At 42.2% G+C, this 13,842-nt stretch overlaps 1 protein-coding gene and 1 long non-coding RNA gene across 3 annotated transcripts in view; one reads left to right on the top strand and one right to left on the bottom strand.

The window, feature by feature from the left end:
* The first annotated feature begins 1,909 nt into the window (after nt 1-1,909).
* The window catches only part of PPP4R3A (protein phosphatase 4 regulatory subunit 3A), a 42,989-nt gene continuing 31,056 nt past the window's right edge, over nt 1,910-13,842 (top strand). Inside the window, exon 1 of one of the 2 annotated variants that reach the window (XM_079127625.1) lies at nt 1,910-2,963. In XM_079127625.1, coding sequence (XP_078983751.1) covers nt 2,822-2,963 — 142 coding nt within the window. In that variant the 5' untranslated portion in view covers nt 1,910-2,821. The remainder of the gene's footprint in view (nt 2,964-13,842) is intronic. The other variant, XM_079127626.1, reaches the window with a different exon arrangement.
* LOC306654275 lies at nt 4,697-9,863 on the bottom strand. Its single transcript, XR_013761918.1, has 2 exons — nt 7,121-9,863; nt 4,697-6,738 (listed from the first exon to the last, which is right to left on the bottom strand). It is a non-coding gene; the product is annotated as an uncharacterized lncRNA (long non-coding RNA).

Below are 13,842 nucleotides of genomic sequence, written 5' to 3' on the forward strand. Positions count from 1 at the left end.
ATAAAGTGGACCACTGTTACATTTAATTTTACCCTAAATGATTGTACGACAAATTATTTCATGTTTATTTTGGACATCAGTTCAAACTGTCCCTCTGAAGGTTCAGAAACTCAGTCCTCCACTAAAATCAATGGACAATAGAAAAACAGGAGAAAAGCCATTGCAAGTTTATTAACATTGCGAAAGGACAAAATTACAATTGAAATATCTTAATTGATTTTCCATTCTAAAATCAAGCAACACTTAATTCTATAAAACAGAATAAATGGGCTGGGGTTGTGGCTCAGTGGTAGTGCTCTCCTAGCATGTGTGAGGCCCTGGGTTCGATCCTCAGCACCTCATAAACATAAAATAAAGGTATTGTGTTTACTTACAACTAAAACAAAAAACAAAAACAAACAAAATTAAAAACCAGAATAAATGTTCCAAGAACTAAGAAGAGATTGGTTTTACAAACAAAGGCTAAAGAAAGCAGAAACAAAGACCAAATATTGAATTGCTCATTTCCAACTTTCCTTATAAAGCAGGGACAGCGAGCCAGAACAAGAGAAAATTAACTATTGGTTAACATTGGGTTACTTCAGGTCACTTCTTTTTGTGTAAGAGTTTAAAGCAGAAGGAGCTTCATTAATCATGTGGATGGAAACTATCCTCTATGGGAAGTTTGGCTATTGTCTCTGGCTTATCCTGGTCTCTTATCTCCTGGTGACTTGGACCTTTGTTTGATTTTTAGTTCCATTTTTGAGTATTAATCCATGAGCTTAGTCCAAAACAATAGCCTACAACTTCTATTTAACATGCAACATATTTGCATGTTTTGTATTTCATACAGAATATGAAACTTGGAAGAAGAGCAGATGGTTGGGGTTTGAATACCCTCTTGATATGAAGTCAGGGAAATGGAGAGTGTAGGCAATTTGGAATAATAAATGATTTTAGGTGAGAAGAATGGGCCCAGAAGACAAATTAGTTTGTCAACGGTTTCTTTTGGAATTTGAATGAGTCGTTTTGACAATGCCTACGGAGGTGTGGTTTCATCCCCCTCTTCTTTCCTGCGATATTGGAGTGGGGTGGGGGTGAAGCAAATGGCGTTTGTGGGAACAGAATTCAGGCAGAAGAGGGACTATCAGTGTAGCCTCTTCCAGCATCTGCCGATGTCCAAGGCCCTTTAACTTAAATAATCAGCGTACCATGGTACCACATTCGGGGGCGACTTTCCCCGGACTTCGCCACGCCCAGCTAAAGGACTGAGTTTGCTTTTCAGGAAAAAAATGAACTACTTTTGTTTTCATAATTTTCCAGTTTTGTTGACAAGTGTTGAGTTTCGGACTTGTCTCTGCAGTTGTGGGGGATGAAGGCCCCAACGCTGAGAATTACTTACCCTGATTATTACGGTACCAATTGGGGCCTTCGAGGTCTTTTTGCAACAAGGAGGGCTAGGAAACATCAGTTCTAATAACGGATAGAGGAACGCAGGCAGCAGCTGCACTGCACTGAGCTTTTAGAACTGGCCCTCGCGGCTCAGTCCCAGGTCCAGAAAACGAAAGCCGTCACAAGTTTCTAGGCTCGCCACGCCAGTGCGCGCTGCACGGCACCTCCCCAGGCCTGCGCGAACCTCGCTGCACAAGTCTGACCTATCCCGGAAGCTCATCGCGTCCATCCTAAAGGAGACCGCTGGCGGCTCGGGACCCCGCGCTCCGGGCAGGTCCCGAGTGCCGAATCCCGCCCACGGCGGCCGGAGAACATTGTCCGAGGCGCGCACACCGCGCACGGAAGCCCCAGGCCCAAGCTACCCGCGCCCGCCGGGCAGGGGCAGAGGTGGCGTGCGGCCTCCAAGCCCGTACGCCGGCCAACGCGCCGAGGCCCGAGGCGGATTCCACGCCCCTTCCGAACCCCGGAGCGGAGCTGATGACGAACACAGGGCGCGACGGACGCACACGCCGCCCTGCGCACACACGACGGTGCGTGCAGGGAAACGCGAGGGAGTCCCGGGCCGTCACCGGCGCGACCAGCGTCCCGCCTCCTCCGCTCCCGGCGCTCCCGCCACCTCGGCAACTCCGCGTCCGCCTTCCGCCTCCGTGCGAAGCCTCCGCCGCAGCGAGGCTGCTGGCCTCGCTCCTGTCTCTTTAAATGGTGGGGCCGACTGGCGGCCCCTGCAGCTGCTGCCTGGGTGGCCCCGCGCGCCGCTTTTGAGGGGCGAGCCAAGATGGCGGCGGCTTTGGCTCGGTGAGGAAGACGGAAGAGGCGGTGGCAGTGAAGAAGGGAAAGCGACTTTCAGCAGCCAGGGGCGCTGCGGCGGCCGGGGGCGTTCGGAGTCTCTCGGGCGGTGTTAGCAGTTGCAGCAAGAGCAGGCGCCCGTCGGCTTCGGACATTTGAAGCAGGGGGAGCGGAGTGGGGCTACTGGGCGCGGAGGCAAGGCCAGGTACAAGGAAGGAAAAAATGGCGGCGGCGGCGGCCTGAGGAGGCGGTGGCGGCGCGGGAAGCGGCTTGGCTGAGATCATGGCGGAGGCGGGAGCCGGGCAGTGACCGGAGCCCCGCGTTCCTACCGCGGCGGGGCGGGAGGCTCCGCAGCCCCGCGTGCCCCTCTCGGGGCTGCCGTGCGGCCGGGCCTGGACAATAGCGCCGCGGAGCCGGAGGCGAGAGAAGTCGGCGGCCCAGAGCTCGGGCCCGGGAACTGGCCATGCGGGCGGCGGCGAGGCCCCGCGGCGGTCACCGGCAGCAGTGAGGCCCGGGAGTCCTCCGCTTGCGGGCGCCCGCCTCTCCCGGACCCCGTTCCTGGGCGACTGTGGCCGGGCTCCCGCCCCGGCCTCCGGTCGGCACGATGACCGACACCCGGCGGCGGGTGAAGGTTTACACGCTCAACGAGGACCGGCAGTGGGACGACCGGGGCACCGGGCATGTGTCGTCCGGCTACGTGGAGCGGCTGAAGGGCATGTCCCTGCTTGTCAGGGCCGAGAGCGACGGTGAGTGCAGCCTCTCGCGGCGGGATCCTCGCCACCCCACGGCGCGGGGCCACCTCCCTGGTGGTTGGGTGCAGTGGCGCTCGCCCCGCGAGAACCGAGGGGCGGTGTACCGGGGGCTCCGCGGAGCGCGCGCGAGGTGTCTGCTCTCTCCCAGTGCCTGGTGGCTTTTAGGGTTCGAGGACAGCCAAGTACTTTGAGTTGTGCGGCCCGTGAGCGTGGAGAGGTCGGGGACCTGGGATCGGAGGCCGAGCGCACTCTTCTTTTGCACTAGAGTGACCTTGAGAAAGGCACTGATGAGTCCGGCCAGCCTTAGTTCACCCATCTGTAAAGCAGGCGGGCAACTTTGGTTTGAGCAAAGAAAGTTCTTAGCTGCCGCACGCTTTGAGGAACATTTCCCTGAGTGCGTGTCTCTTTCGTTTTCTTTTGTAACATTTCGACTGCATCTTTCTGATCCTGTTGCTGAGTGGCCACACTGATTCGTGGGTCTGGTAACTCCACGCTTAGCCAACAAAATGGTGTTTTGCTTTGTGAGGATAGGTTTGTGTTCACCAGCGTTGTCTGTCTTTTTTGTTGGAATGCAGGATTTTTTTTTTCTTTCTTAATGTGTGTAAGGTTCCTGCAATCTTGGAATCATCTTATTGCGAGCTTTTTTGGTTGCTCGAATGTGTGTTCATGATTTGATTTGGTTAACAGGTGGGGAGAAGTTGATAGCTACTTCTAAAACCTTTTGAATCTGCACTAGGTCCTTGTTGCAGGTACTTTGAAACAACCCTCAAGGTCCAAAGAACAAGTAGTTCGAAAATAACAGGGTTTCGCATTTTAAAAGACTTAACTCCCTTTTAGAGTTAAGAGATGGTCACTAACCTCAATGGCATTCTGTGAATTTCATGTTAAAGGAAATGTTCACAATTGGGTAAAACTAACTTCAGATTTTTTTTCTTCCAAATGTGAAAGTAGTTATTGTCCATCTCCACCTGTCTTGTTACATTAGTCTATGATTTTATTGTAGCTAATTATATCAGTTTATTATGATTGTAGTTCTGTATCTGAATTAGTTACAAATTATTTGAAGAAATTTCTTCGTTGGATTTACCCAGAACTTTTAATTTCATAAAAAAACTAGAGTCTTCTGTTATAGAAGAGCCTAGGATCATTGGTATTTGATCAAATTTGAGAAAGGTAATTTGGGTTATATGACTCACGGTTTATCTTTTATAGAGTTATTTAAAATAACTTAAAACCTGGGAAAATTTATTTCCTTTTAGGGGCATTTAAAGTTTTTAATGTAATGGATATACTTTTCAGAGAACTGACTTATTTTTTGCCTCCTTAGAATACAACTTGAATGTCAGAAGTTACTCTGCCTCTACATCTGTGTACAGGTGGAAAACTTTTTACATAGTTGAAGTATGGGCTTTTAGGTTTGGTTAGCTTTTTTGGAGTGGTGGGGGGTACTGGGAAAAGAGCCCGGTGCCTGGAGTGGGGTAGGGGCTCTGCTACTGCACCACACCTCCAGCACCCAGTTAGCTACCTTTGAGATGAAAGTATGTATATTTTAGACCAATTTTTTGAAATTTCATGTTAGAGTTTATGTATATAGCTTCACATCATGTGTCTTATTTGGTTCTTGAAAAGAGGCCTTTAAAGGTATTTATGAGCATTAGAATAATGTCATAGTACTTATTACAGGGAACCGAACTCTACTAATAAGACATTATAAAGAACTGGTAGGGTTTTTTTTTTTTCTCCCCATTTGTTTTTACTACTTAGAAAATAACTTGTAATTCCTTCCATTTGGAAGTTTGGGGGTTCTGCAGTAAAGCAGGTTGAATGGCTAACACAAAGTATCTTTAATTTTTATCTCATAGGAAAAGAAAGCTGAACTTGCAATTTTTTTTTTCTCCCATTTACTGGGAATTGAACCCAGGGGCACTCTACCACTGATTTACATCCCTAGTCCTTTTAATTTTTATTTTGAAACAGGGTCTGGCTTAGTTGCTGAAGCTGGCCTCAAATTGCAGCTCTCCTGCCTCAGCCTCCCAAGTTGCTGGGATTCCAGCCTAGGGCCAACATGCCAGGACACACTCTCCCCACCCTTTTTTTTGTTGTTGTTTTGTTTTTTCCCCTTCCAAGACAGGGTTTCACAAGTTGCCAAGCCTGGCCTCCAACACATGATCCTCCTGAGTCACTGGGATTGCAGACATGCGCCACTGCACCCAGCTACTCTTGTATATTTGTGGATTTAGAAAAGTTCCGGGATACTTGTGAAGTAATCTTTAGCTTGATGATTAACTTTTGTTTTCCTAACATGAAAATTTCAAGCAGTTATAATAATAGTGAAATTTGATCCAGTGCCCACTATGTGCCTGGTATTCTTTAAGCAGTTTACTTGTATTGACTTAATTACATAATTCATAAGCAATTCTTAAAACAATTCTTATGTAGGTACTATAATTAGTCATATTTTGCAGATAGGAAAGCTGAGGCTCAGAGATGGTAAGTAATTTACTTAACCGAATTGGTGCAAGGTCAACATTCAGTTTAGGGGTGATGGTCTAAATTTGAGTGAGAAATCTAGCCTATGGTGGAAGTCAGTTTCATTAACTACAGTAAATTTAAAGCATTTGATGTTTTTTTCTTGATCTCAAGGTTTATTTCAAAGGAAATGAAAATAACTTTTAGTCCAAACATTCAAAGTTATAGTTTATTTTATTTATTTATTTATTTAGCGGTACTGGGGATTGAACCCAGGGCCTTGTGCTTGCGAGGCAAACATTCTACCAACTGAGCTATATCCCCAGCCCATAATTTAATATTTTTGAGCTACATCTGAAAGTTAACTGTGTTAATTGCTAGTTTGGGTCACCCATTATCATGTGCTTCCCCTGTCCTCCACTAGAGGATATGTGATAATTTTTTTTATTGTGATAAACAAAATGGGAGTATTTCTGATTTTCCATAAATGAGTCATTTACACAATAGAAACTTAAAATTATTGAGTTTTTCCATGCTTGGGCTAGACCTACTAATTGTATTTTAAAATTTTTTTTTATTTGTAAGTGGACACAATGCCTTTATTTTGTTTATTTATATTTATGTAGTGCTGAGGATCGAACCCAGTGCCTCACACGTGCTAGGCAAGTGCTCAACTTCTGAGCTACAACCCCAGCCCCTACTAATTTTAAGAGTTTTTTTTTTTTTCTGAATTTTTTTTACAAAATACACATCAAAGGGATTGACTATTTCCCACAATTCTGTAGGTTTTTAGTCTGTTTCTCTAAACACAGTAAATGTTTAAGCTGGGAGTGGCGGCACATGCCTGTAATCACGGTGACTTGGGAGGCTGAGGGGAAGAGGTTCAAAAGTTTGAGGCCAGACTGAGCAATTTAACATGACCCTGTCTCAAAATAAAAAGTGAAAACAAACAACAGGTTGGGGATGTGACTCAGTGCCCCTGAGTTTAATCTGGGGAATAAACCACCATATAAACAAATAAATGTTTTATTCCTAGCAGGTTTTTTTTGGGGGGGGGGTGTTGGTACTGGGGATTATACCCAGGGTCTTGCTAAATTGCAGAGTTGCGGAGGCTGACCTTCAACTTATGATCCTCCTGCCTCAGCCTCCTGAGTTGCTGGAATTTCAGACCTGCACCACCATGCCCACCTGAAGGATATCTTTGTGTATGAGTGGTGCTCGGGGTTGAATCCACAGCCTAGCACATGCTAAGCAGGCACTCTAACAATGGGCAATGATTCCCCCAACTCCTTAAGGTTGTCTTTTTTTTGGGGGGGAGTGCTTGGGATCGAACCCAGGGCCTTGTGCTTACAAGGCAAGCACTCTAACGACTGAGCTATCTCCCCAGCCCCGGATGTCTTTTGACATAAAATCACATCCGTGCTTTTTATTCTGGATTACCCGCTTAAAATCAAGAAAAATCCTTTTTAATTTGTTGTGATTTTTGAGATAAGGTATTGCTTTTTTGCCTAGGCCAAGTGAGCCTCCCACCTCTGTCTCCAAGTAACTGTGACTACAGGCACATGCCACCATGCCCAACTTTGAGAACAGTGTTTCATATTTGATTTTTACCTTAAGTTTTGTAAACTGTTAAAATTTCAAAATAATTTTGTCTGTGATCTGACTTGCCTCAATAGTTAAACAGATTAAATTCTCACTGTTCCAGACAAGAAGAAAGTGAGACATGGGGGAAATAGTCAAAGTAGAAATGCTTGCTAACGATAAAACTAGAAGCCTGTGCTGCTGTCTCTTGATAGAAAGTTACAGAACTCTATCTTGATTGTAGGTGGGTCTGCCTCTACCCCTAAGAACAGGAGGTCACAAAACCTTTGATGGAGAAGTCTTTATTTTTTGCTGCTATGGTGAGAGAAATGAACAGGTAGCATCAGCATGTTTTATTGCTGTTCTTCTGAGTAAGGGCAGTACAGTATCTTGCATACAGTAAGCATTCCAAATGTATACTTAGTTACTAAGAAGAGCTGGGTGTCACTACTGGGGAAGGAAGGTATTTCACTTTGAAATGATTACTTAAACATTTTTTCCTTGTGTACATCAGCTTTATTGATTGTCCTCAGATAACCAAAACATTACTTTTCTGTTGCTTGTGACTGATGGGGTTTGTGTTGTGGCAGCTTAATCCAGAGGCTCTGCTACTGAACTACATCCCCAGCTCTTTTTGCCTTATTTTGAATCAGGACCTCACTAAGTTGTTGAGACTGGCCTCAAATTGGGGTCCTCCTGCCTCAGCCTCCTGAGTCCCTGGGTTAAAGGCATGTACCACCACGCCCAGCCTCTTCAGTTTTTAAATGCCATTATGTAAATTATGAGCCAAAAAATAAAAAAGGGAGCTTGTAACATAGAGCAGAACCAAAATAGGTTTAAAGCATACATTAGTCTCCAACCCAGATGATAGTTTTAGGTTCTGTTTTTTGTTTGTTTTTTGTTTCTTTTTGCATTGCTGGAAATGGAACTCAGAGTCCTGCAAATACTAGGCAAGCTCTCTACTACTGAGCTATCCGCCACCCCAATAACTCTTTTTTGATGGCTAGTACTTTCTTCCCACTATTGAAGCATAGTACCTAATCCTTGCCCTTTGCTTTGTCTATCGATGAGGTCAGTATTCTGGAGAAATTGACAGGTTGAACTGCTTACTTAGGAGTGACAGTTGGAGTTATTTGTTGGAATCCTTCAGTATTTATCCAAATTAAAACTAATGCCAGGACCAAAGTTTTTCAACCCCAGATACTCCCAGACTACCTGAATCTGATTCACTATTGATTGAGAACCATAAAAATTGTAGGCATTTTCTATACCAACTCATTTTTCTAGTGAAAGGATGTCAGATCTATACAAATGAGTTTTCCAGCTAAATAAAACTGCATACTGGAAATTTTTAAATGTCAACAATTTTTATGAAATGTTTACTAAATAAATTATTTTTCTAAACAGTATAATGAACCTATGTTGATTATCTTTCACTTGTAATATGTTTCTGGATCACTATTATTAGCGCTCATTTTTCTGCTGTACAACAGTTTAGTGATAGTATATGCGCTGAAACTCCCAAATATTGAGGACTGGTTATTACTAGATAGTGGGATAGTTGCTTCAGTATAAATTTTCAGTTAATACTCATTATAACACTCTGAGGTGGGTATCATTATTACTAACCATAAATCTTGCCATATTGATTCTTTGAATAGTTTACTTTAGTGGTCTGTTTTTCTACACTCAACCCAAAATTCAGATTATTTATTTATTCTGTTTATGAGATTGAACCCACGGATTTACCACTGAGCTTTGTCCCCTGTCTGTCCGTCTTTTCTCCCTTCCCATCCTCTCCCCTTCCTTCCCTTTTCCCAGGATCTAAGTAGCTTAGGGCCTCAGTAAGTTGCTGAGGCTGCCCTCGAACTTGTCTCCTCCTGTCTCCAATCTCATGAGTAGTGGGATTATAGGTATGCACCACCATGCCCAGCTAGATTTTTTTTTTTTTTTTTAATGTAAAGTCTTTCCATTGTAAAATAGTTGCTGTGGCCACTACTTTTGAATTCTCTGAGACTTTGTAAATTATACCTTACTGTGCACTACAAGCTACCAATCCACAGAAGTGTTTTGTTTTACTGGTGGTTGGCAACAGGTTACAGGAAAGGCCCTCACATTTCATTTTATAGAACCAAGATGTTATGAAGCAGGGGGGGACATTTTTAGACCTAATTATTGATACTCATAGTTGTACAGTTTGTTTTAGTATCACTTTTTCTTGCTAACAGTATAATACACCTCCTACCTGCAGTTGTCTTAGTAACATTCTGAGTATATAGACCTCCATTATCAGTATATTTTGGGCATTTGTTTAAGTCAGGATATACAGATTTGTCTCATTTAAAAGAAGCATATGCTGGGTGCAGTGGTGCACACCTTTTCTCCTAGCTACTTAGTTGACTGAGGCAGAAGGATCACAAGTTCAAGACCATTGTGGGCAATTTTTTGACAGCCTGACTCAAAAAAAAAAAAAAAAAAAAAAAAAAGTTAAAAGGACTGAGGATATAGTTCAGTGGTGGAGCATTTGCCTATCACGTGCAAGCTCTGGGTTAAATCCCCAGTGTCCCCCCAAAAAGTGGGGGGAGGTAGCATAGTATTCCACATGTATTTAACTCATGTAGTACCCTGTTGATAGTATTTCTCAAATTTTTCCCCGTAGGGTGCATTTATACTTTTAAATTCAGGATCCCCAGACGCTCTTTCATTTAGGTTGTATCTATTGATACCAGCCATTTAGAAATTAAACCTGAGACTTCACTGGAAACATTAATTTACTTAAACAGTTTTTTTTTTAATATTACATTTTGAAAAATAGTATTTTTAAAGAAAAATAATTTTCTAAAACAATTTAGTGAGTTTTTTTTTTTTTTTTTTTTTTTGCAAATCTCCTTGACATGTGGATGAATTTTTTAAAAAAACCAATGTTCTTATCTGCTTCGGCATTTCATATATTCTGTAGGCTTTGTGAGAGAATTGAGTGAAAAAGGCAAATAACCTTTTAGTGCCATTATGACTTTCCAGACCCCACCTAGTGTCTCCAGATCAGGCTTTGAGAACTGATGGTATAGAGAATTTGGTTTTTTTGCCGTTACAGCCGGTGCTAATGAAATCTATTTATCTTCTTTGGTGCCTATTTGAAGGTGTAGGGTAATTGTTTAGAAGACTTGTTGGAAGTGTGTTTGGCAGGTAAATAAAATGTCTAAAGATTGTGCTAATTTTCAGTCATGGAAATAGTGAATGTGAATTAAGGACACCTGCCTGATCATTTTCTTGAGTTTGCTTTATCTCTCTTTCCTTCCTGATCTTTCTCCGGTCTTGGTATTTGAGTTTGTGTGTTGGTTTTCGTAGTGCTAGAGATTGAATCCAACGATGTTCTACCACTGGCTACATTCCCAGCCCCACCCATGCCTTCCTCCTGTCCCCTAAATTTAGAGACAGGGTCCCACTAAGTTGTCAAGGCTGGCCTCAAACTTGTAATCCTCCTGTCCCAGCCTCCTGAGTCATCAAGATTGTAGATTTACACCACCATGCCTGGCAGTATTGGAATTTCTGTAGAGGAATCTTTCTCTGGTCTTTGTGACTCTCAGATGTGTAGGAGGAGTGGAGGTTGTTTGTGTGTGTTGGGGGGGTGTCTCTTGGGAGATGGGGCATGAACTTCCTTGGAGATAATAGATGTGTTTCACGAATTAGTTGGGTGGGGAACGCGGCAGGTCTTGATTGTGTTCAGTTATTAAGTTACTTCGGGCATACCCCTTATCAGAAGCATCCATTTGCTGCTCTTGGTGAGAACCTTCTGTTTTCTACTAAGGGTCATACTGCTGATTTTCCCCCTATTGGAGTGGTAAATACCTCTGACCTAAAGTTGAACTCTGTATTCCCGTCCATAGCCATACTACTAGGATAGAATTACTGTTCCTAGTATTGTAGCTATAATAATTGATAGGAAAAAAAAAAAAAAAAAACTTAAGGGAGGAAGGATTGTTAATACATAGTAAAACTTTTTCAGTTCATTAGAGAGGTGTTCGTAACTTGACCCTATAGGGACTAGTAGATGGCAGAGGAATACCTACTAGATTGACTCTGAATAAAACCAGTAATGTGTCTTAATAGCTGACTTAGCTCCCAAATTGAAAGACTGTTTTCCTTGCTTCCCCCTCCTTATCTCTTAGAGCAGGTATGGTATTGGAAACAAAACTGGACTTCCTGAAATGTCTTAGCCCAAAGCTATGTAAGATGGCCGAAATGGGTTTCATGAGAGGTATTTTCCTCTAACATCCTGAATTATCCAGAAAAAAACATTAACACTGCCAGAAGTTTCTTGTATACTCTTGTGTTAGCCAGGACTTTGGGAGGGAACTTGTAATGTTTTCCTTTCTAATTATGTGAACTCTGTGTCACTACTGAGAAAGTTTTTTGAAGAAAATGAAAAAAGGACCTGGTACTTAAAATAATTCTAATGGGGATTAGGTAGCTGACAATGTCATCCCATTGCTGGGGTTTTGCTTTTAGTAGCTGTAAAGTCAGGTGTGTGTTTCTTTTCTCTTTTTTCCTTTCAGATTTATTACTAGTGCTTCAAATTACAACATTTTGTAATGAGCAGTGACAGGTCTTTGGGTGTTCTTTAAATACAGTGCCAGTCTTTTCTGGTAAATATTGATTTGTACCCAGAAAAAAATAACCAAATATAACATAGTTTTAGTGATACACCATCAATGTAATTTACCCAAATTGTAAATGTAGCAGTTGTTAAAATCAACTTGTTTCACTATTTAATAAATCGTCTTAACCGTCTTTTGTCTACAAACTTTCCCACAGTATAAAAAGACTCTTTAAAAGCTGCATGACAACTTTTTGAACTACAAAGATCATGTTGGAAAAATGAGGAATTATTTTTCTAGTTTGGATTTATGTTTTTTAAATGTGTCATTCATATATAAATATGTTGAGAAGTGGAGAAAAAGAAGCTTCCTGTTGATGGATTTACCATGTCCGAAAATATAAATTATAAAGGATATATTACAAATAAGAGTCTTTTCAGCAAAATGAATAGATGAGCAATTATTGCATCAATTATTGTACCAATGGGAGAGGTCCTCTTGAAGAAAGCATTTTCATAGAATCTTCTGTAAAGGATAATTAGCCACCTCTAATGATTCATCTTTTACTAAATATCGTAAAAGTCCCTGTGCTTTTCTATAAGCTCTACATGTGTTCTTATGTAGGTATCCAGTGTTCAGGTGTTCAACATTGACTCTTCCATCTATCATTCTTAAATCTCCTTGGAAGTCTCCCAGCACAATTATGTTGCTATCATCTAATATTCTCTCTCTCTCTCTCTCTCTTTTTTCCCCGGTGCTGGGGATCGAACCCAGGGCCTTGTGCAATGCAAGGCAAGCACTCTACCAACTGAGCTATCTCCCCAGCCCTTGACTAAAATATTCTATATTCTTCAAGGTACCACCATGTTTGTTAAATGCTTAGATTATTTCTATTAATCCTTCGAGTACCCCACTTTCATCAAAGTCTATGAAGTTGGCTATCACTTTGACATTTGGATGGTAAATACCTGCTTGACTATAACTTCCTCTGGTACATCACTGGTACCAGCTGAAAATATGAACACAGGGATGCCGTGTTGGAACTTGTCAAATAAATTCTCATCCTTCCTTGACTGTAACTTCAGGTTCTGCCACAACTTCTTTTCTTTTTCTTTTTATTCTGAGACAGGGTCTCACTAAGTTGCTTAGGCTGGTCTCAAACTTGAGATCCTCCTGCCTTGGCCTCCCAAGTAGCTGAGAGATGGCTATTAGCATGTTCCACAGCACCCAACTCTGCCACCATTTGTTTACCTTTTGGTAAAAGTTGCTCAGCAAGCCGAACCAAAGGATTTAGTGTGCCATTCTCCCATGTCAGGGCACCTATCTTCTACAGTAAGAACAGGAACGTCAGTAGCATTGTGTTTTTTCTTTAGTTGTAATTGTTTCAACATTAATCTGTAGCTTTCTGAGAATTGTCAACAATACTGTGACATATTGGACATCTTTCCCTTTGTAGGAAAATCTACGTAGTCGTAACAAAGTATCTTTCATCTGAAGTTTGGTAGTTCCTCATTTGATAAGACTTTAGAAAATTTCTTCCACTTTTGTAGGGTTCTTGGTGTAAAATAAACTTTTTGGTGTAAAATGAACTTTTTGGGAATGCTGACATCATTTTCATACATGTAATAAGACTCTAGAGTCATTTCTTAAGTTTTGCAATCTTTATCTCAGTGGTCTTGGGCCTCTTTGGGGTGAATTTTGGCACCACACGTGCCAATGCTCCAATTCCCAAATGTCCTTACCAAGGTTATTCCATCCCTGGACAGGATCCTGGCATCTTCCGACTGGAATACAAGAGGTCATCCATGGTGGCTGTAAACTTTACAAGTGCAGAGAAGCCCGTGGTGCCCTGCCCCATGCATGCATTTCTTGAAAGCACAGCTCAAGATGATAACTCCACTCCTCTGTGCCATGTGTTGTTGACCTTTTATCTTAAACCTTAAAACTTTTAAAAGTACGCCAAAAGGTTTGCAAATTATGTGTTCAACATGATGAACGTGCCCAAAATAACCAACACACGTGAAATAACAGAACATAACCAGCATTCTAGAATCCTGCTTCCTCAGTTTTTAAAAGTTTTTATGTACTTAATAATTTAAACATTCAAAGTTTATGGTTCTTTTTTGTTGTTTTTGTATATCCATTAGTTTGTGTGCATCACTGTAATCTAATTTTAGAGCATTTTCTCCCCTCTAGAAGAAATCATGTTCCCATTAGCCATCATT

Source organism: Sciurus vulgaris (genome assembly GCF_902686455.1).
Source record: "Sciurus vulgaris genome assembly, chromosome: 2".
In the NCBI taxonomy this organism is placed as follows: Eukaryota; Metazoa; Chordata; class Mammalia; order Rodentia; family Sciuridae; genus Sciurus; species Sciurus vulgaris.